Source organism: Erpetoichthys calabaricus, chromosome 8 (genome assembly GCF_900747795.2).
Source record: "Erpetoichthys calabaricus chromosome 8, fErpCal1.3, whole genome shotgun sequence".
NCBI lineage: Eukaryota > Metazoa > Chordata > Cladistia > Polypteriformes > Polypteridae > Erpetoichthys > Erpetoichthys calabaricus.
In genome coordinates this window covers 125329580-125353037 of record NC_041401.2, presented here as the reverse complement: position 1 = coordinate 125353037, position 23458 = coordinate 125329580, and the positions used below count along the sequence as shown (strand labels likewise).

The following is a 23458-nucleotide window of genomic DNA, read 5'->3' as shown; positions in this document are numbered from 1 at the left end:
ACAAAGCAAAGACCTTTATTTTATATATATCACATTTGTACTTTTTTTAAAGGGTTGTTGCCATTCTGTAACAGAGGTGTATTTTTCTCACATGCAAGCGTTTTGATATCCATGTTTAAAAGGGTTGCAACCCTCCAGACAAAAACACCAAGTCACTCACTCAGGTTGTGTCACGTTGAAATCTGTGCAACGTCTGTAAAGTGGATGTTGCGGTAAACTATTTCCCCACTTTAAATGATGGCAAGCTGCCAGCACTGACAGAGAGTGTAATGTTAAGGCCCTCTTTTGAAAAAAAGGCTCCATGAATATACAAAGCAGAGCAGTAAGTACCAACATCCCCGATGGTTATGCAAATGCTTCCTAAACCGGCAGTGCAAACCAAATTCCCAGTGCAGGCAGCTTTTTGGTTGATTGCATGGTCAGCATGCCTGGACTACAGCTGCTAGGCATCAGGGCCTGGATATCAACTTTCACAGTTCTCTTCGTGCAGAATGTATGCACTAAATCGGAGTTTAAATTGGAGGGGGACTACATTTTAGGGGGAGTATTCCCTGTACATTATATATCACAACCAGATCCCATCCATTCCATACCAGAAGTGCCACAGTGTCAAAGGTAAGCAACCTTCACACCTTCTTTTATTTCTGTGTTTGGTGAATCTTGGGAGTTTAATCATTTTTGCAATGCTCTGAGCCAGCCTGCTGTGAAGTTCTTTATATAAAAATACATTGAAATGAATTTGTGCCTGAAGCATTTTGGTTCATATGTTTGAATAAAAATGGTGCTCTTTCACTTTCCTCCAAATGTAGAGCATAATCAGTGACCCAAATGTAATGATTTAAATCTGTCTACACGTCTTTCTATGTTTGACAATGAATTGATTCACTTCAAGAGGGTGAAGTGTATGGTTTAAATGACTATTCAAATTAAAAAGAAAAACATCAGAGTATAACAATATTTTTGTTTAATTTGAATCACTCATTCCATTCCGTTTACAATAGAATTGGATACTGGAGACTATAAGGCTGATTTAGTACTGCTTGATCTTAGTTTGGCATGGTTGATCACAAGCCCCTCTTAGCAAGGTTAAATCACTCTGTGAATATCAGTGGGACAGCCTTAGCTTGGTTAACCTCATATTTATCTGATAGGAGTTTCTCCTTCTCTCTGGATGAGTACACTTCTGCTTCTGCTTCTTTGACCTGTTGGGTGCCCTAAGGATCTGTCCTCGGACCTATCTTGTTTTCACTGTATATGCTTCTTCTAGCTAAAATGATCAACAATTGTATCTCCTACTGTTTTTATGCTGATGGTATTCAGCTTTATTGTTCTTTTAAACCTAAAGAACTACACAAGTTGCCTTCTTTGGTTGACTCTCTGCAGGAGGTCAATAATTGGCTATTAGCCAACTACGTAAAGTTAAATGCTCGGAAAACTGAGGTTTTAATCTCTGTACCTCCCAATTTGCACCAGGCAGTTACTCAAAAACTTTCTACAATCTCCACCTCTTCTCATGCATCCCTCTATAATTTAGGTGTCAGATTTGATCAATATCTGAGTTTTGATGCACATGTCAGGTGTCTCAGTTGTTGCTGTTTTTTTCATTTAAGAAACTTATCAAAGTTCAGATCCATTGTTACTAGAGCTGAGATGGAAACGCTTTTCCTTGCTTTCATCTCATCATGTCTGGATTATTGCAATTCACTCTTTACCTATCTAAGTAAAGCTGGTTTGTCTCATCTTCAGACTGTCCAAAATGCAGGTGCCAGGCTTTTACCTCGCTCACATAAACAAACCCACATGTCCACAGTTTTACACTCTCTACAAGCCTAATTTCCCCATGGGGAAAAATAAAGTTCTATCCTCTTCTTCTTCTTGGATCCCAGTAGAATTTAGGATCCAGTTCAAAATCCTGGTACTTAGAGAGCTCTGCATGGTGAAGTTCGCCAATATATCTTGAACCTTCTCCAGCACTAAACCTTGGTCCGTGTTCTAAGATCTGCTCAGTTACATCTCCTTTCGGTTTCTCATACCAGGCACTTTGAAAATACATTTTTGCTTACTTTTACTTACTTACTGATTTATATCCCCCCACTGGTGCGCTGCTTCATATATGATGCCTGCACACTTATGGTGTTATTATGTATTTCTAAAATTTGTTTTGCACTACACTTGTTTTTTGGCATAAAAGTTGGGAGTACTGGGCCTCATCCAGCTGTGGTTCTGAAATAAAAGTGATTGAAAGACAAAAAAATATCACTATGACAGTGTATGTAAAATCTCTCGCTGTAACCTATTAACCATTTCTTGAGGATTTTGGTTTGTTTGAATGATCTGAAAGACTGCTGTGGTCAGGTCCACCAATATTTTGAAAAAGGACAAAGCAATATTCTACTCCCATGAAGTAAAATATTCATGATAGATATTACCTTATTCAAGTTCAAGTTCAAATTTTTGAGATGCATATAAAGTACAATAAAACTGTAATAGAAACAATGGGCATTGAATGAGACATAATATGACAACACATCATCAAAACTGCTGAATCCAGTGGTAGGTTGTGGGGGGTCTGGAGCCTATCCTGGCAGCACTGGGTGCAAAGTAGGAAACAGCCCTGAGCAGAATTGCAGTTCATCATAGAAAGAAATAAAACACTGACAATTAATATAAAATTAGATGATAAATTCATTTATTTATCAACCTGAGAAACCGTTGAATAACTCTATTGCCTATGGAGTAAAAGGTGTCTTTGAGGGGGATAAAACTGATGAGCCACAGCATGAAGTTATGGGTAAGAGTAGTGGAAGCTAGGAAGTGAGGTGATGATTAGTGAGCAGCAGTATGGATTCATGCCAAGAAAGAGCACCACAGATGTAATGTTTGCTCTGAGGGTGTTGATGGAGAAGCAAACTATCATCTTCTTCTTCTTTTTCTTCTTCTTCTTTCAACTGCTTCCCTTAGGGGTTGCCACAGTGGATCATCTTTTTCCATATCTTCCTGTTCTCTACATCTTGCTCTGTCACATCCATCACCTGCATGTCTTCTCTCACCACATCCATAAAACTTTTCTTTTGGCCTTCCACTTTTCCTCTTGCCTTTCAGCTCTATTCTTAGCATCCTTTTCCCAATATACCCAGCATCTCTTCTCTGCACATGTCCAAACCATCGCAGTCTCACCTCTCTGACTTTGTCTCCCAACCATCCAACCTGAGCCGACCCTCTAATGTACTAATTTCCAAACTTGCCCATCTTCATCACACCCAATGCAAATCTTAGCATCTTTAACTCTGCCACCTTCAACTCTGTCTCCTGCTTTCTGGTCAGTGCCACCATCACCAACCCATATAACATTGCTGGTCTCACCACCGTCCTGTAGTGCTTCCCTTTCACTCTTGCTGATACCCGTCTGTCACAAATCACTCCTGACACTCTTCTCCACCCATTCCAACCTGCCTGCACTCTCTTTTCACCTTTCTTCCACAATCCCCATTACTCTGTACTGTTGATCCCAAGTATTTAAACTCATCCACCTTTGCCAACTCTACTCCCTGCATCCTCACTATTCCACTGATCTCCCTCTGATGTACACACATGTATTCTGTCTTGTTGCTACTGACCTTCATTCCTCTCCTCTCCACAGCATATCTCCACTTCTCCAGGGTAGCTCAACACAATGCAACTCCTCCTGGCCTTCACTGTACTTCTCCATCAACAATCTCAGAGCAAACATTGGATCTGTGGTGCTCTTTCTTGACATGAAACCATACTGCTGCTCACTATTCATCACCTCACTTCTTAATCTAGCTTCCACTACTCTTACCCATAACTTCATGTTATGGCTCATTAGTTTTATCCCCCTGTTGTTACTACAGCTCTGCACACACCCCTTATTCTTATACCTTTATAATCTGTCTTTTTAGCTGGCTATTAATTTATGCATTTATTAATTATGCCATCCATCCATCCATTTTCCAACCCGCTGAATCCGAACACAGGGTCACGGGGGTCTGCTGGAGCCAATCCCAGCTAACACAGGGCACAAGGCAGGAACCAAACCCAGGCAGGGTGCCAACCCACCGCAGGACACACACAAACACACCCACACACAAGCACACACTAGGGCCAATTTAGAATCGCTAATATTAATTATGCATTTATGGTTATTATTTTATTTTTTTATTTCACCAGCTTTCAGGATATAATTGCAACACTACCTAATCGACGACATAATACGGGTGCAGATCTCTTAATCTGACCCCAATTTATTATTAATGTTTAAATATGACTTTTACTGTAAGTTCTGAATTGATTATAAGCTATTTTTTTGAGTTGGCTTTGACTTACTATGATTGTTAAGATTTTAGGTTAAGTGCCCTTAGAAAGCAAGACAGCTTTGCCTAATAGTTGCCTTTTATGTGTAACCTCAGAGGTTAAGTGCTGTTTAACTAGTGTGTGCTTTAGAAACCTCACGGGCTAAGTAGCCCTCTTAGTGCGTGTACCATGAACAAGCACCTTGAGCATGGAAAAGGCACTGTATAATTAAAAGGTATTATTATTATTAATCATTCACATGCAACCTCACAGGCTAAGCAATATTCCTTATTGTGTTTTTAAGAGTAAAACCTCAGAGGATAGGCAGCTTAACTCAACACATATTACATTTAATACAAGGCATAACTATAAACGGAATACTCACTAATTACACTGATCAGCAAGCATTGCTACTGGGATTCTTTCACCTGTACTTTAACAAATTTCACTTGCTGACTCCAAATCTGAAAACCATTTTCTTCCAGCACGTCCCGTTTTTTAGTTATGATGTTCCAGGTCTTGGACAACTAGGGTGACTGGACAGCATTTAAGAAATAAGTTTGGTCTCGAGAAAAGTGAAGCCAAAATTAAGGAAGGTGTTTTTGTTGGCCCTGAAATCCGTGAACAGATGCTTGACAATGACTTCAAAAGGAAACTGAAGCCCACTGAATCAGCACCCTCATTCATGCGGGTTGTTCAGAATTTTCTTGACAGTCACAGAGCAGAGAATTATGCTGAGCTTGTGGAGAATATGCTTAAAGTATATTATCTTACGGGAACCCAAATGTCACTGAAGACGCATTTTTTACATTCTCATCTCGACTTTTTCCACCAAATCTAAGCCATGTCAGAGATGAGCATGGGGAAAGATTTCATCAAGATACAAAGGTGAAGGAAAACCGATATCAGGGAAAATGTACTCCGAGCATGATGGGTGACTACTGTTGGTTCATGCAAAGAGAGACGGATGTGCAATACAAGCACAAAAACAAGGGCCTCAGACAATTTTGAGCACGCTGACCTCGCTTTTTTATTGAGGTACTGTAAATTGACATAAACATGTTTTAAAGTGTCTCTGGTATCGTCTTCTGGTTTGTTTTCAGAATAAACACATTCAAACAATTTTGGTGGGACAGAGTTGAAACTCTAGATATTGTGTTGATATATTATATTGATAGACAAAAGTGTCAAAACGGCAATGATGTGTATCTCAAAAATCTGACATGCTAGCTTAATTCCAATTTCATATATGAAATCAGTGTTAAAAACTTAATAGAGAGCTGCTCTGAAGTTCCCAGTAGCAAACAAAAAATATTTTTTGTAGACCAGTGTTGTAAATATTCAGACTGTGAACCTCAGTGTGTTTCCAGTGTGTACCCAGAGAGAAAAAGGATTTATACCTTTTCAGCACTTATATTTTTGATAGTAGAGTCAAAGATCAGATGTGGTTTACAGTAATTACCTATTTATTATCTAGCAAACTCAAAAAAGCATGGACTGCTTTCTAATTAAGAAACTAGTTGGAATGAAAACCTACAGGCACTGCGGCCCTCCAGGACTGTGATTGAGGACCCCTGATATAGACTATCATATGATAGAAAGTGTGCATTTAAATGAGAGTCTATTAATTTATAATACAAATGCTCATAAACACAAGTTTCAGTGGGAAAGAGTGCAACTAGCTAACTGTAAATTAAAGAATGATGGATTTGCTGTGATGAGTGAAAGTATTCCAAGAATGAAGAAGTAGAGACAGCTTAAATGAAGCCAAAGACCAGGCAGAAATGGTACGATTCACAGGAGCAAAAACTCTTAGTGGTCTGTTATCTTGCTCTCTAAGCTCTGCTTATACTCACACTGATCCAACCCTCAGCCTTTTGCTTTATATGTATTGTCAATGCACACCACCAATAAATATTTATCTCATATGTGTCACTACGATTATGATTCGCAATTGCTGTCACACATTCTGCTATGGCACTTTTAAGATTTGATGGGCACCTTGACACATTGGTCCTACCTCCAGTTCTACAGAGCTAAACACACTCACTTGCCCACCCAGTCACACATATTGTCAACAGTTTGTCATCCCTGGTCATGAGGGGCAGCTGCAATAACCTGCCAATTGTATCTTAGCACCTTCAGAAATTTCTTTGTGCATGAAGTAAGCACACACTGAATCCTTTTCATTGAAACAACACAAACATCTTCAGGCACAAGGTAGTGGGAGTCAGGAGTAAACCACTCGGTCACATGGCTGAAAGAAATGACCTCCTGCCTTTTAAGAATGGGGGCAACTTCACTATGACAAGGGTAGACTGAAGCTTCACCACTATTTCTTATTTTTTATACACTGCATACTTACCCTCATGTTTGCCTAATGTAAGCTTTGTTTTACATGAATTCAAGGAACAAACCTTGAACAAGAACCTTAATTTTTAAGAGAGAATAAAATGAAAAAAGAATTAAAAAACAACAGAACTATCCTCTGATGAAAATGGTTTTAATCAAAGTGTCCATCCAAAGTCAAAGGAGAACTGTGGTTAGGATGCCGTCACTGTATTACTGTCTCTTTTCTGCAGGTATGATGTTTCTGCGCAGGGTTATCAGCAGCTCCAGATGATGCGCTTTGCTGTTGAAGAGATCAACAATCAGAGTTGGCTGCTTCCCAACATTACCTTGGGCTACAATATCTTTGACAGTTGCCATATTTTTGCAGACATCATATCTGTGCTGAACTTCTTGGCCAGGAACACATCGCATTTCATAAATGTCTCTCACAGGATAGAGGACTATGAGCCCCAGGTCCTTGCTGTGATTGGACCCTACACTAGCACAGAGGCCTTTGTAATGGCACCCCTGCTGTCATCCAGTTTTATTCCCATGGTACGTTTCAATTCTTTGCTTTCACCTTTCAGCACTTTAGTAAAAATATTTCCAAGGTTGTATATTATTTCTTTTAGTTTATAATTTATGAATTTTCTGTCATTTGGTGTTAATTTGAAGACGTTTCTTCTGTCTTTTTCCTATACTCACAAAAGCTGACTGGGTTGCAGCTTATGAGACTAATTCTTTGATTGGGTAGTAGAGATGTTGCACTTACTGGCTAATGTGACAATTCACAATATGCTGAGAAGTCATCAAACTGGATGGCAGGGCTAACTGTATGCTTATTTTAAACAGGTAAGTCATGGGGCATCCAGCATCCGACTGAGTGATAAAAAACAATTTCCATCCTTCCTGCGCACGATTCCAAGCGACCAATACCAGGCCCGCGGCATTGCTCTGCTCATGCACAAATTCAAATGGAAATGGATTGCCCTGATAGGAAGTGATGATGACTACAGTCAAGATGGTTTGGAAGCCATACAAAAAGAAACAGCAGCATTCAATATTTGTGTGGCCTATCAGGAAACCATCCCACGGAAGACCACACAAATGCATGAGCTGTTCCACAACATCACCTTGCTCAAGGTCAGTGTGGTCGTGGTCTTTGCTAGTGAAGACTTTGCAGTACCTTTTATAAAGGAAGCCATTGCTAAAAATTTACGTGATAAAGTCTGGATTGCGAGTGAAGCTTGGTCCATGAATCCCCTTCTACTGGGTGAACCTGGTATCAGCTCCATTGGGACTATCCTGGGTATGGCTAATAAGGTAATTTATCTGCCTGGCTTCTCAGACTTTGTCCAAAGATTGAACACTGGTATGAAGGAGCAGCAGCCTGACCCGACAACACATCCATCATTAGCAGATGAGTACTGCAATCAAGTTTGCCTGAATTGTTGCAGGACCATGGCCAGTGCCATCCTCCAGGAAAATCCCACTTACAGCTCCTACATCTACTTGGCTGTATATGCAGTGGCTCATGCCCTGCACTCTGTGCTCGGGTGCAATGCCACATGCTGTGAGAGGAGTGTGCCGGTTATGCCATATGAGGTATGCTGACTGTTAAAGAAAGGTTCTCTCGAACAATTAGTCTGTATTTAATTAGAGACAGCAAGAGTACAAGTTAAGATATAAATGCAAGAACAGCAAATAAGAACAGAATCTCATCTATCATGCATTTAAGCAAGTAACTGCCTAAAAACAGGTGATGAGACCAAAACCGGTACAGGTATCGCTACAGTATATCAGTTCAATTTAATTTATTCCTATATATCAGTAGCAGCTTGATTTTGAAGGGCTACAGTGGCTGCAGGTTTTCATTCTTACTGTTTTCTTAATAAGTGACCTGCTTTCACTGAGCTTATTTTATCTTAATTTTAACTGAATTGAACTTTAAGACTCAGACCCCTTAATCATTTTTTACTTAGCAACCAAGCCAATAATGAGTTACAAAATGAGCCAACACATGACCAGCTAACCTGTGTCCATGATACAGAGAGATTCACTCGAAAGAGGCCCCAAATATTCTGTAATTACTCTCAGTAAGATAAAGCATATTGAACGAAACAACATGCAATGTGCTCCTCAAAATATGGAGCTACAATCAAGCTGGGATGCCCCTGCATCAGAGTGTTGAGGTAGGCACCGGACAGCCGTCACAACATTTAACCTCCGTTTGCAAATTCTGGGTGCATACTGCCCGTACCCCTTCACTCCGTCACTCGACTTCTCATCAGGATGGTGGTGTACAGAACTGAGCAGCACGTCTTCATCATGCAAACCTATTGGGTCACCAATTCATTTAAGTAATGTCAGAATCAACTGGATGATCCTGAGTTAACGGAAGGTTACTTCCAGCAAAATGGAGCAATGTTTCACACATCGGCAAGGAGCATGGTAGAAATTGAGTCCTTCTTTGGCAACAGGGTCATTTCAAAGGGGCTTTGGCCACCACGGTCTCTGGATCTGACACCGCCAGACTTCTTCCTTTGGGGTGTGCTCAAAGGAAAAGTCTATCGGAACAAGCCTCGCACTGTGGAAGATTTGAAGGAAAACATCCAACATAAAATTGCTGCTATTCCCCCTGAGATGCTTGCTGATATGTTCAGGACCATGGAGCGCAGCGCTGAAATATGTCTGGCAGAAAACAGAAACCATTTCCAACATCACATGTAATTCAATCGATTACACATATGTCAAAGTATATAGCTTATTTTTTTGGTTCAGATTGCTTCATCCTAATGGGAGTTACAACAGAATATTCGGGGCCTCTTTCGAGTGAATCGCCCTGTACAATATTTGAAAATAAAGAAAGGTGAAGGTCTCAGTCATGTTGATCTGCTCTGATCCACAAAACATTTGCACTGTGCTCTTATAAAAAAGAAAATCAACAGTTTTGGAAATGTCTGATGGGGGGCAGAATGAGAGCACCAACAATGGAGTTAAATAACAGGTTTAATTAACAACAGGAATCAACTTCTAATTATGAAACAGGTTGGAGTGAAATTGGTTGAGGTTTATGGCCCCAACTTAGCTGGTTATCTGTTGGCTTGCTTCACATTTTATTTTTGTTTGGGTACCATTTAACAATACTTTGGGCTTATTTTATGCAGCCAAGGACATTTTCTCACTATGTTGTCCCTAGAGATTTTACCTTTGGAGCACCGCTCATAATTAAGTGGTCTACACTCCATATCAGCTCCTGTGTCTTTTATGCCAGTTTATAGAGGTATACTTTGACTGTGAGACCTCTCTTTTTATAGGAAAAATGGTAGCAGACCCTTCCCTGATCTTGTAAAAAGTGTTTGCATATTGTGGAATATGACCCGGACACAGACAGGCAGACACGTTTAATCACCCCACACACATTTATTGAGGCGTACTATATTTACAAAGTCACTACTCACAAGCCCCAATACCCCACAGTCCAGGCCAAACAACAATGCCTTCTCTCTGTGTCTTCAGACCGCCTCCTTCTCTCCTCCAGAAACCTTGTCCACTCTTCCACCCGACTCAAGTCCATCTCTGAAGGGAGGCGGCCCCTTTAAATAAACACCCGGATGTGCTCCAGGTGTGTTCCCGGCAATCAATCACACAGACACGCCCCAGTGTGGTGGAAGTGCCGGCTGTCTCCCCGGAAGCACTCCGGGTGTCCCTGTTCCTCTTCCCCCCAGCACTTCCGGTGTGGCGGAAGTGCTGGGGTCCAGGGTTCTCCAGGTATTGGGGTGCCCCCTGGCGGTGACCACGGGCCCCTACAGGGTCGAGCTTCCCAGCTTTGTACTCGTGGCCCCCAGGGTGGTCGCCCCCTCGAGGTCTGGGGAAGGCACAAGCCCTTCTCCGGTCTTCTCAGGCGTCCCGGCTGGGTACCACCCCCATCCGGGTACCACAATATATGCAAATATTTTATGGTTATTTTTTGGGTTTTTGTAAATGTTATTTTGACCACACTGAGTGGCTATTTTGAAGTTGCACCTGACCCTCCTAGATAATTGACTTTTAAGTTGGTGTCCGTATGATACATTCAGAGGATTCTGTTCCAAAGCAGTACGCAGGGAACACCAGTCTCTGTGAGCACAGTCCATAGATAAAGTGTGAAACTAACGAGGTTTTTGGCTTTGCATGCAATAAACTTGTAGACACCAAACTTAGCAGTATTAGTGAAATGGCAAAAGTGGCCCCACTTAATTGTTCACAGAACAGTTTCTCAATGCATTCATGAGAATGGGCCACTGCCGGAAACCACCCATCCTGCTGTCAGAAGTGAAGCTGTTGATGAAAGGCAATGATGGAGGTTTCTGAACCATGTCCTGCATACAGTCAAGTAACAGCTGAGTATAATGGTAGTACCTGAAGATGCATATCAAAATGTAATATATTGCCATGGATGGGGAATTGTGGTAAGATCATTAACATCTGAAAGCCACAGGATATCCAGAAATCTAAGCTAATCAGTACATCCCTTTACAGCAGCAGTGTACCCATCTGTGAATAGTGTTATATGTGAGATTAGTTCCAGAATGATGCCAGGAACATGACAGTGCCTTTAGGTTAATGCTTTGACCTCCACTGTCACCAGATCATAATTTATTTAAACCTCTTACGAGTTTGGTTACCTTAAACTAGTTTACGTTACATTATGTTAAACACTACATCTTGTCAAATTTCCCCCTGGGGACCTATCTATCTATCTATCTATCTATCTATCTATCTATCTATCTATCTATCTATCTATCTATCTATATCTATCTATCTATCTATCTATCTATCTATCTATCTATCTATCTATCTATCTATCTATCTATCTATCTATCTATCTATCTATCTATCTATCTATCTATCTATCTCTAGAGCTGATGTGGTCCAGCAACCCTATACCATGCTTTCAATACTCTGTTGACTTCATGCTGCACTAATTCAGTTGTTTCTAATTGTAGATGTTACAGCTATAAGAAAAATGTTCCCAGCGAAGTGGCCACCCAGTAAGTGTATTGTATTTGTAAGGTTTTATGACTTCTTGGGTCATCTCAGATTTTAGAAGTGGGAAACAGGAAAAGAGGACGCAAAGGTAGATACATTTTGCTTTTTTTCATTTTCTTCCTAAGTAACATTTTCTTTGCTTTCAGCTCTTACAGGAACTAAAGAAGGTGAACTTCTCGGTGAATGACTACAAATTGGAATTTGACAGCAAAGGAGACCCTCCTCCTCTCTATGACATTATAAATTGGGATTTCAGATCCCAGCCCTTCAAGTTTACCATCGTTGGCTCTTATAGCTCCGACCCTAAGCCTGTCTTTCTCATCCATGACCACCTCATCCAATGGCATGATAATGGAACGGTAATCATGAAACCATCAGAATTTCTCTCTGTCCAACTGATGTTCATAAGAACTGGTTATTTAGAGTTTTTGGGGTAGAATGGTTTAGGTTAGGCATCTTTACTTATAATCTAGCACCCTTTACACAGGCTTTCCAAACGTAAAAACATAAATAACAAGATTTTCAACTCTGCTGAATCCAATTATGGGTTAAGGGTGGCCATAGCCTATCCAAGCGGCATGAAATACAAGGCAAGAACTAACCTTAGATGGGGTGACAAACCATCACAGCATCCATTCATGCACATTTGGAGCAAACTTAGACTCACCAATTAATTTAACACACGTATCTTAGAGATGGGTATGCAGAGGAAAGCCCATGAAGACACATGGAGATATGCAGACTCCACCCAGACAACAACCAGGCACAGGATTCTAATGCAACACCACAAACTGATAAGGTAAATTTGAAGATCATTCAAATGAAAGAGTAAGACAGTATAAAGATCCAGCATCATGTCGGTAAATAAGACACAGAGAGACATCACAACATATCTGTAATAATGAATTCATCCATTAATTTTCTGAAGCCACTGATTCTAATGCATGATCATGTGTCACCAGAGCCTCTAAGGAGCAAATTAGGAACCAACACTGGCTGGGATACTGGTCAGTAACAGAGCACACTCATTCATGCAGGGGCAATTTTCATGCGCCAATCAAACCTGGGGTCCATCCTAGCAGCATTATGTGCAAGACGACATCCCAGGCCTAGATGGGTCACCTACCCAGTCTTTTGCCGGGTGCATTCGTACTTATTCACATCCCAGGCCAGTTGAAAGACACAGTTGAAGCTAATACTTCATATAATGCCACTGAAGTAATCCTATTATAACACTGTAGTAGCTTTTTTTGACACCATCTTGTGACCCACATTTGCCTCATAACCATGGATTTTGGGACCACTAGCGTAACCCTTTGCTTTAGTGTTCAGAGTGCCTCATACATACAGCCAGATGTTTGACTAGCCTCCATGAAACTCTGTCACCCGCAGTGTGATGATGTCACTGTCCCAACTGACACAAACTTACAAAATATTCCTTTAGATGAACAGACCCATCCTTTGGTGTTTCATCCTAGAATCATTAGAAGCATATAGAGAGCAGGTTTCACAGAGGAGAAGGTTTTGTGATGAGTGTCAATGGAAAGTGCTCTTTATGGTCTTTATGTGCATGCCAGTTGGAGTGAGTGATAGATCGGCTCTTGTTGTACAGCCTCGGCTCTGAAGATGCTGAACCTTCTCAAGTGATACTTGAGGCGAAGTCACTAGCCAAAATGTACAATGCTGATTTATCAGTTTAACTGTGAATGAATTAACATTTTTCTGCATGAGTTATGGACAGCACGGTGCAGTGGTGTTTAATGCATCAGAGCTCCAGAGCTTGGTTACTGTCTGTGAAGAGTCTGCATGTTCTGTCTGTCTCCATGAAGGTTTTCTCTGGGTTCCCCTGTTTTTTCTATCATTCTGAAGATCTGTTTATTAGGTAAGTTATTGTCTCTAAATTAGTCTATGTTGCCGTGTAATAGACTTACACTACATCCAGGCATTAGTTAATAACTTTTTCTTGATTTTGCTATGATAGGCACATCCAGGCATTAGTTAATAACTTTTTCTTGATTTTGCTATGATTGACTCTTGCCCTATAGCAAACCCAACCTGGAATATACTGCATTGATAACATGATGGATTTATGATGAGCCTTTTTTAAAAGGTGGTTTGCAATTGCAGTACTGACATTCTTTCAATACTCTTTAAGTTCATATACTGCATAGTGTATCTCACAGAATGTGGGAGCTGCTTGAAGACAGTGGCAAATTACAAGAAGTGCCTGGCATATACTACAGTCATTTTGAGGCAGACTGTAAAGACCAGGCCACTGATCTGTTACGAATAGTCAGAAGAAGCTCAGCCACTAACAGCAGAGGAGGCAACAATGCCTATGCAAACATGGGCATTATATAAAGCTGTGAGAAGGATGCAAATTGTCTGCACAACATCTCTTTCTATCATTTTGTTGTGCTTACATTTGCATACTTTTCAAAGCATTTGGATGATTAGATGTAACCTTATCACATGTCATCTTAAAAAAGCAGTTTGCTGTAACTGGAAACTATTGGAAATGAAATGTCAGGCTCAAAGCAACCTAGTTGTTCTTTGCATAGACTGTTAATGGCAGGCACTCTGTCTCTGTTAGGAGGCAGAATAACACACACATTGGAATCACCAAATGGTGACTGACAGGTTATTCCTATAAGATAAGTAAAGGTTGTAGGGGAGCACAGAAGTGCTGTTACCTTCCAGCTCCACAGTTCAAATCACAGGCTACCTTCTATGTGGATTTTCCGCAGATATCCAAAAGATGAGCATTCTACATTCATCAGGGCAATTTTAAACAGTGGTTCTGTGGTGCTTCTTCTAAGGTTGATTTTCCAAATTAAAGCCAGTACTGCTCCAACCATAAATTAGTTAAGCAAGTAAGAAGATGTCTGACTCTATAAAGTTTCTCACTTTTCTATCGATTTTCCACCCAATACATAGTTGCAGGGCAAACACACAATACCCTATTAAATGGATAAGACATGCATGTTGTACACTCAAATTGAGTCAATGTATTATCACCAATGAATCTAATATGAATGTTATTTCAATGTGAGCAGAGACTGGGGTGTCAAAAGACCACAAAAGAATATGGGAAGACATGTAAACTTCCAGGAGACATGGACACATTTGAGAACTGAGCCAAGATCTTTTCACCTGTCAGTACTAACCAATGAACCACCCTCATTAAGGTTATTTAATCTCTTAACTTGATATTAATTTTGATAGTGTTCTAGTGCATGGTCCCCGTAGTTCACAGGGCAATTCTTCTTGATGTAGGTACAGAGGAACTATTATCCTCCAGTACTTGAATTATAGGGAGACAATACCCAGGAGGCACTTTACAAGTTTGCATCAGGGAAAATGTGGAAGTCACTAAGCTTTGTGATGTGGTAGCCTACAGTAACACAATGGGCGCACTGATTATGTGGATCAGGCACCGACATTCTACACTCTCATGCACAAGCAACAGAAGAAACATCTGTTTCCAGTCACTGTGACACCAGTGTGTAGACATCCTGCTTCAGCTCTTGAGCTCTTGTGGTTAGCAGTGTCCACTCCCAAAACTCCTTAGTACCTTCCATTTCAAGCAGGTACTGTAATGGTTTTGCTTTTTTTGGCCTTTTTTATTTTCTATTTGTTAGTATTTACTATGATTATGTTCGTCTTAATGTAAAATTGTTAATTAATTTTGGTTTTATTTCACTGTCATTTTGTTTGTCATGCTCACTGCCATCTTGTTGTTTTTTGGCATCAGCAGCCATTTTGTGCTTAGTTTTGTATCATGACCTCACCACCTAGAAGAAATTTAAGGCAGTTACATACTCCTCCTGCCATCAATGATTGTGGATTCTTTTTTATAAAAGAATTTGTAGTTGTGCTAGGAGTCAGTGGAATTAACCTCCTTGGCATTACAGCCGGAGTGCCTCTTGGGCTCAGAATATACTATATTAAAAAATTAGGACTTGGATTAACCGATTTTAATGAGAAATGGAGTGATAAGCATGAATAACACAGTATTCTGCTGCTATCTTGTGGATTAACTAATCTGCAAAAAACATCGAGAGCTTTTCCACTCTGTGATAACTTATCAAAATTCATGAATGGGACGGAGCCTTCAACCAAAACCTGTAAAGCCAGGTTTAGAACAAACTGAAACTGAACCATTAGTTGAATCAATTGATAGAGATAACAGCAAGACAGATCATCAAACATTGACACAGATAGTGAAAAATATGCATATAGCACTGTATGAACAAACTGCAGTGATATGCCTGGTGAATTCAGTCATATGAAGGTTCATTGTGGTGCAAGTTGACACAATAAAGGGCAAAATTACTCCAATCATGTAGAAGAACAAGAAAGATGTTAACACCCGAAGCACTGTTCACAATGCCTCAAATGTCAATGTTTGCATCAGGGAAAATGTGGAAGTCACTAAGCTTTGCAATGTGGTAGTCTACAACAACACAATGGGTGCCCCAATTATGTGGATCAGGCACTGACATTCTACATTCTTATGAACAAGCAACAGAAACGTATAAAAAAAAGTGTGTAAAGAAACACACTTCCACTGTCATGATTGCAAAACTGGACTGTGTGTTGGTGGCCGTTTCAAAACATATCAAAAAAAAGGACATGTACTAAATCTGCATCAATACCACAGTGGACATTAGACATACCTTTATTACTGTGTTTATGTTGTATTTTTGCTAATTATATATGAGTTTTACACATAATATTTTTCCTTGTTGAAAAAAAAAAATTCAACATTTTGGCTGGTTTTGCCAGGGGTAAACATAATGCTAACATGTTAAAGACCAGTCAGTATGGAGAGCGGAGGGTCTTCAGTTCAAAAACTCAATTACATGTGAATATATGTTGCTGTCATGCATGACAGGATTTTCAAAAATTGTTTTATTTAGGAATATTTTAGTTTTTGACTTTCTTTTTCCAGGGGTAAACAATAACGCTAAGGAGGTTAAAAGGCATTTCAGGGCTACAGACACTTGCATGATATTTCGACTTTGCCTTTGATTTACTTGTTGGGCTTTTAGACCTCAGCACATTATTTTAATCTTTGATATGTTGCATTTTCCATCTTCTGGTTCATCTAAAATAAATATTCTCATTGTCTTATCTTAATTTTGCATAACTGGTACACAAAGCTGCCAGTTCCCACTTTTAACATATTTAGCTACCTTAAATAACTCACCCAGTCTGTTTGTGTAGTTTAATTGTAAAATGATGTTAAGTCATGAAAGGTCTTAAAGCTCTGTGTTTGAACAAATACATTGGTTGCTCTTAACTTGTAAAGCAGAGTGATATAAAATGAAGTGTGTTTGTCATTGAAACATATACAGACCTATTAATTAATAACAGTACTCCTCTTCTACTTACATATAGCAAAGAGAGTGTGTTTTAGGGTAACACAAACTTCCCCTGATAATAAATGACTGCATCCTAGTGATGTAAGCACAAAATGGTGAGGATCACTAAAAACAAGATGACATCTTGGTAAGCAAAAACCAAAATAATAAAGCAAAACAAAACATCATAAGCAATAATAACACTGATTTAGGAATGGTGAATAATCTAAAAGAACAAGGGGGCTCTGCCCCTTGCTCGCTTCGCTCGCCTACCCCCGGTGTTGGGTAACCCGAAATACATTGATGAATGTATGAGATACATGCCTGCTTTGCTTGCGGCATTTCAGACGCGCGCTGTAGGCGCCTGCGTTCATTGATTATATCCAGGCGGGCTCGTGTTTGTATCTCCGTCAGTTGTGGTCTTTCGTTTTGAACCCGTGCCTGCTTTGCTTCCGCAGTTTCTGACGTGCGTTGTAGGCAACTATGTACATTGTATTTGTCCATGCGGAGCTGTTTGGTTTTGGAGCTGAGACAGTTTTGCTTCCGCGGTTTCAGACGCGCATTGTAGGCGCCTACGTCTATTGTTTTTATCCATGCGGGCTCGCTTTTGTTGCTCCTTTAGTTGAGCTGGATCGTTTTGGAGCTATGACCGTGACTCCATTAGTTATCCATTGTCTACGGTTAGTAATATGGATAATTGCACTTACTGTTAATACGGAGCGTTTTCTGTGGTTGTACCATTAGTAATGCATCACTGTAATGTGATTCACATATGCTATATGGTTTGGACGTGTGAGGATGCCGTACGTTTAATATGGAGAGTTCGTTTATTCTCATTACCCGCACCATGCTGTGTAGTGTGGATGTTTAGTTCAGAAGCACGTTGTAGGCACCTGGGCCTTTAGTACTTTCTCGTGCCTTCCGTACTATCTTTGTGGATCTTTGCGGACGCTGTAGTGTCTTATGTGTGAATCTAGGGTGCAGTGCAGAATCCTCTTTTCTGTGTGGCTGTGTCGTTAGTCGTTAGCTATGGGCGCGTTGTTGCTTCATTTCTCATTCACGTTAGTTGAACTCTTTCGTTTTTGGGCCGTGACTCCTTCGTTCGCGGTGGATAAGACTTTGCTTGCGGTTTATGAGACGCGCACTGTAGGCGCCTGCGCAGTATGTCTCATGGTCCCATCGCCGTGTACCTGCATCCATGCCTTCCGGTTTACCATTCTCGGTTAGTAATATGGATAAATGCAAAGGCTCAGAGACAAATTTGTTGAGCAAAGGAAAAACTAACAAAATCACAAAATTTCATAAGTTATGTATAAATGTGTTGCTTATAACATAAGATCCAGGCTTGGTTCCTTCCTTGTGCCAGATGCCACCATGATAATCTCTGTTTGCCTATGGCCTTAATGTTAAATGAAGTGGTTTTAGTTAAAATATAATTTGAGTGATATGTTCTAGAGGTGATCTTTTGTGGCTCCACATCCTATCTAGCTTCTCAAAGTGCTGAAAATGGTTGGACACCTCCAACTCTGGGTGACACAGAAATTCACACTACTGCCTGATGGATCCAGTGTTCTGGGTTAAAATTTTAAATATTGCCTTTGGATTTCACAGTCTCCTCCTGTTTGCATCTTCTCTCCCACATTCCAAAAAATGCATGTTAGATTCAGTGGTGTTTATAAATTGGCAAAGTATGCATGTGGAAACTGCATGTGGAGACAATGAGGATGGTATATTATTTTTTACTGATTTTTAAATTAGGTACTTCAAAGATCCTAATAATTAATAAATATAAAATTCACAATATTATCATGCAACAAAATGCTAAAATGTAAATGGAGCAGAAATATACAAACCTCCAGTCCACAATAATCTGAAAGACAGTGAACCTTGTAGACCTTTGTAACAACTAAGTAACAGTCTATTGTATATAGGCCAACTGACTGCCCAGGGGCCTCATGTATAAATGGTGCGTATGCACAGAAATGTTGCATACGAACGTTTCCACGCTCAAATCGCGATGTATAAAACCTAAACTTGGCATAAAGCCACGCACTTTACCACGGTACCTCATGCCCTGGTGTACGCAATTTCTCCGCTCGGTTTTGCAGAATGGCGGCACCCAGCATCAAAGCAGTGCTACTGTTCCTGTGTAGTCACCCTTTCTTTCTTAGATCCACATTCCTGACGCGGCTTTATAAATACACTGAAACTAACTGCATATTGCGTTGTTACTCTCAATGCATCTTCTTTTTTTTCTGCTGCCACAGCAGATCATCTTTTTCCATATTACTCTCACTGCACCACTCGGAGTATTTATATCACTGTATCTGAGTGGGGAATCACAGCAGCAGCTGATCGGAAAGAGAATTATTGGCATGCAGCATGAAACAGACTCTGCCTGAGCCACAGCAAAACATTTCAGAGACTTTCCTGTACGAACTTTGCGGTTTAGAAAATGTTTCATCCCAAGAACTATAAACGCACTAAATCAGTCCATCAAGTGCTCCTTGTAGAACTGTTTGGACTTATAAGTACAATCACCTCACTGTAAACTTGGGATACAATTATAATATTGCACAACCTGTGCCACTTTATAAAGTGCGTATTTACATATGATGACAATATCATTTTTAAGATGAAATGCAGCAAAATATATCGATTATATTATACAGATAAAACTTTAAGTTAATTTAAATAATCTGTATTGTTAATAATTAAATATGTGAGGACACAGTGCCACAGCGCTAGCTAGTTCATGGATTGTTCTTGCATTGCGTTGTATTCTTGCTCGTGCTGACGCAACACTGGAAGGATAGACGGATAGAATATTTAAACATGTACTACGAAGATATTTCAATGTTCCTTAAAAGTTTTGAAGAATCGGCGTTCTAAGCTTACAAATGGCTTCATGTCTATTACATAGCTGATTGTGTGTCGATTGGGTATTTGGAGAAAGAAAAGTAAGGACAGGAATTGGAGGTTAGTACGTTTGAAAGAGACAGTACTGCTGCAATAAATTATTTCATCGAAGGTCACGCATGGCGCAGCAAGCCTCTTGCATGAGACATGAACAAGCACTGTGCCACCGTGTTCCCATGTTTAATAACATGCTTTAACTCCTATCATCATGAAAAAGATATCACGTATATTTTGGGCACTATGCGACTTTGTGAACTTGAGCTTTCGAGTTTCTCCGACACTCTGTCACTTTATACTTTATACCACTGTTTAAACCAACAAATAGTACGTTTTTCCTTTGCCTCCATTTGGTATTCACTGAAATTCTTATATTTTCCCCCGTGCTTTTCCCATTCTCTTTTCACAGAAGGCTGAGCTAAGGGCTAATTATATTGATTTGCATATTCAAAGAGGCGTAATTCTGGGAGGAGCTGGGGCGGGACAGAAGGCGCGTGCACGTGCGTTACTTTTCACGCTGATCGGGATTTATGTAACGGAAGAACGTGGAAATTTGCGTACGTACAGATTCCTGCATCTGGATTTTTCTGTGCGTACGCATATTCCTGTTTTTGTGCTTACACCATGTTATAGTGTGAGTTCTACGCACGGCGTTATGCATGAGGCCCCAGGTCTTTCATAGGCAGTCTACAGATCAAGTGGGGAGTTTGAGAATACACTATTTCCTATCCATTTTATGAACTGACTTACTTAATGTCAGTGTTTGAGGAGATGAGAGTCAATCCAAGCAGAATTATACAAAAAGCTGGAAAAAACTTGATCATTGTCGATTGCAGGGTATACTTATAAAGAGTTTAGAGGCCCCAAACAACCTTATGTGCAAATCTTTTAGATGAAGGAGCAAAACTGGTGTTCACTGATAAAATTCACCTGAACACTGCTCTTAGTTCTAAAATAGAACTCTGGAGCTGTGTGGTGAAGCACCAACCACTATGACTGGTGATGTTTTTTATTTACTTTTTAAAATACATTTTAAAAACAGCAGTTTTTGTTGCTTGGAATTCAAAACTTGTAGATGTCTCAAACACTGAAAATAACTTAATGGCCTTTAATTGATACACTTTATAACCAGCAGATGGCAGACTAAACCAGAAAATATTTCACCCTGCTGAGAATTGATGAGGAAATAAGTAATATACAGTATATGAAAGGACCTGGCTTCAAAGGCTGAGAAAGGTATAAAAAATAAAGAGTATCCTCTTGGAGTGTTGGTTGAGAACAGCATATTTAAAACATTTGCTGTCAACACTGCCACAAATAAAAGTGCTGCGGACAGATACAACCTGGCTGAAGCCCTTTTCTCCATTGGTTTTGGTGAGGGCTTCACTTACGCATGCGAGTTAACAATGCTTTGCAGTATGATACCATTGTAAAATTTGTGTGGATGATATCATATCTTTTAGATTCCCACTTCAGTCTGCTCCAGTGACTGCCAGTCTGGTTATCGGAGATTACTCAAGGGCATCCATGACTGCTGCTTCAACTGTGAGCTCTGCCCGAAAGGAACTTACATTAATATAACAGGTCAGTTTTGTACCATTCACTTCCATAGAAACTGGAGTATCCTGGAGTAAATTAGCCCCCTTATGATATGTGGGGAGGGGTCTTCATTTATTCTATAATCTCAGAAGTTAAGTGTGTGTTTTTTTTTTTGGTATTTTTATATTTATTTTCTAAAGTGTCACAATTATTAAACAAGGTGGTGTAGCTGTTATGAGAGAAAATCTGCTTAAGTATGACATTCAGATCCCCCTGCTTTCTTTTTCATGCAGCTGACCCACAACACTGCCAACAGTGTGGGCCAGAGGAGTGGTCAGAGAAAGGAAGCACAAGCTGCTTGAGGAGAACCCTGGAGTTTCTGGACTATAGCGAGAATGTTTCCCTTGGACTGCTTTTTCTTACTACTATCATATTTGCCTCTTTGTTAGCAGTGATTGCCATCTTTGCTGCCCACCATAATACTCCTGTTGTCAAGTCAGCTGGAGGCCCCTTGTGCTACTTCATGCTGGTCTGTATGGCCATGTGTTGTTTTAGCATTGTCAGCTTTTTTGGAAAACCCAACCAGGCCAAATGCATCATGCGAAATCTGGTGTTCTCCATTCTGTACACTTCATGCCTTGCTTGTCTCACTGTACGTGCCTTTCAGATCATCTGTGTCTTTAAGATGGCAGCCAAGATGCCAAGGGCCTACTCTTTTTGGGTGAAGAGCAAGAGCCAGTATTTTTTTGTGATGACTTGTGTCTGCATTCAAATATCTTTGTGCACTTTGTGGGTGGGGATTGAAGGCCCATCTCCTTACAACAACACAGTCTCCTTCAAAAACCAGATTATCTTTAGTTGTCACATGGGGAACATAGCCATTTTCACCGCTGTCCTCATATTTATTGGCTTTCTTGGGAGTCTTTGCTTCGTCTTTTCCTACATGGGGATTGGTCTCCCAAAAAACTACAATGAGGCCAAGTGTATCACCTTCAGCTTGCTTATTTCACTCTTCTCCTGGATTTCCTACTTCACGGCCTATATGACCTACTATGAAAAGTACATCTCTGCTTTCAATGTCCTCTCAGTGCTATTCAGCCTGTTGGGAATTTTGATTGGCTACTTCATTCCAAAATGTTACATAATTCTTATCAAGCCTGAGCACAATACAACAGCCCATTTCCAGAGTTGCATTCAGACATACACCATGAAGTCTACTGTGACATCGACATCATGAGTGCCATACACCAGTTTAGTATTGAACCCTCTACATTAGCACTTCAGCAGTAACCTGGAATTTGAAGAAGCTGCCAAATTACACCAGTAGATCTTTTAAAGAAAACATAAGATTAAATGAATGGTAATGCTATCATATCATAAAATGAAAGATGAAGAAAACTGCAGCATTTTTAAGAAAGTTGAGTACCTTGGAAATAGGATTGACTGCATTTCTTATAATCTGGCTGCCACAGCTCCAAGACATACTCTTCAATGATAGTCTTGACATAGGATGCGTTACTGCTTTTGCCATCCAGGCTCCTGACCTAACAAGTGGTACAGCCACTGTTATTAGCTGCCATTATGAAGTGCTCCTCATACTAAAACAATAAATACATACATGGCTGATCTATATAAATTGGCCAGCATGGAAGTGGGATTCAGGCATTTTGACCAACATGACAACAGTGCAATGGATTGCAAAGCTTATGGTGAATTGAAAGCATTGTTTTAAACAGCCATTAGCTTCCACTACACTTTATAACTTATCATGTCTTCTAAAAAGCATTTATTAGAGTTACAAAGAATGTCTTTTTGTATATCCATGCAGTTTTATTTACTTTTAGGAGAACGTAATGTTGAAAGCAGGGAAGCAGTTGTCTCCTGATTTCTGTTCAGCCCACCCAACCATCAGTCCAGCCCATTACCTGCACTAATTAAAATCAACTTGAAAGTGATCCCTGACA

General features: G+C 40.1%; 1 protein-coding gene across 1 annotated transcript; it reads left to right on the top strand.

Annotated features, from left to right (window-relative positions):
• The first annotated feature begins 424 nt into the window (after positions 1-424).
• On the top strand, positions 425-22800 carry LOC114656596 (taste receptor type 1 member 1). Its single transcript, XM_028808235.2, has 6 exons — positions 425-615; positions 6894-7197; positions 7495-8247; positions 11820-12032; positions 21419-21539; positions 21788-22800. Exons 1-6 carry the CDS (start codon positions 425-427, stop codon positions 22729-22731), a joined length of 2526 nt encoding a protein of 841 aa, XP_028664068.1. The 3' UTR covers positions 22732-22800.
• Positions 22801-23458: the final 658 nt, after the last annotated feature.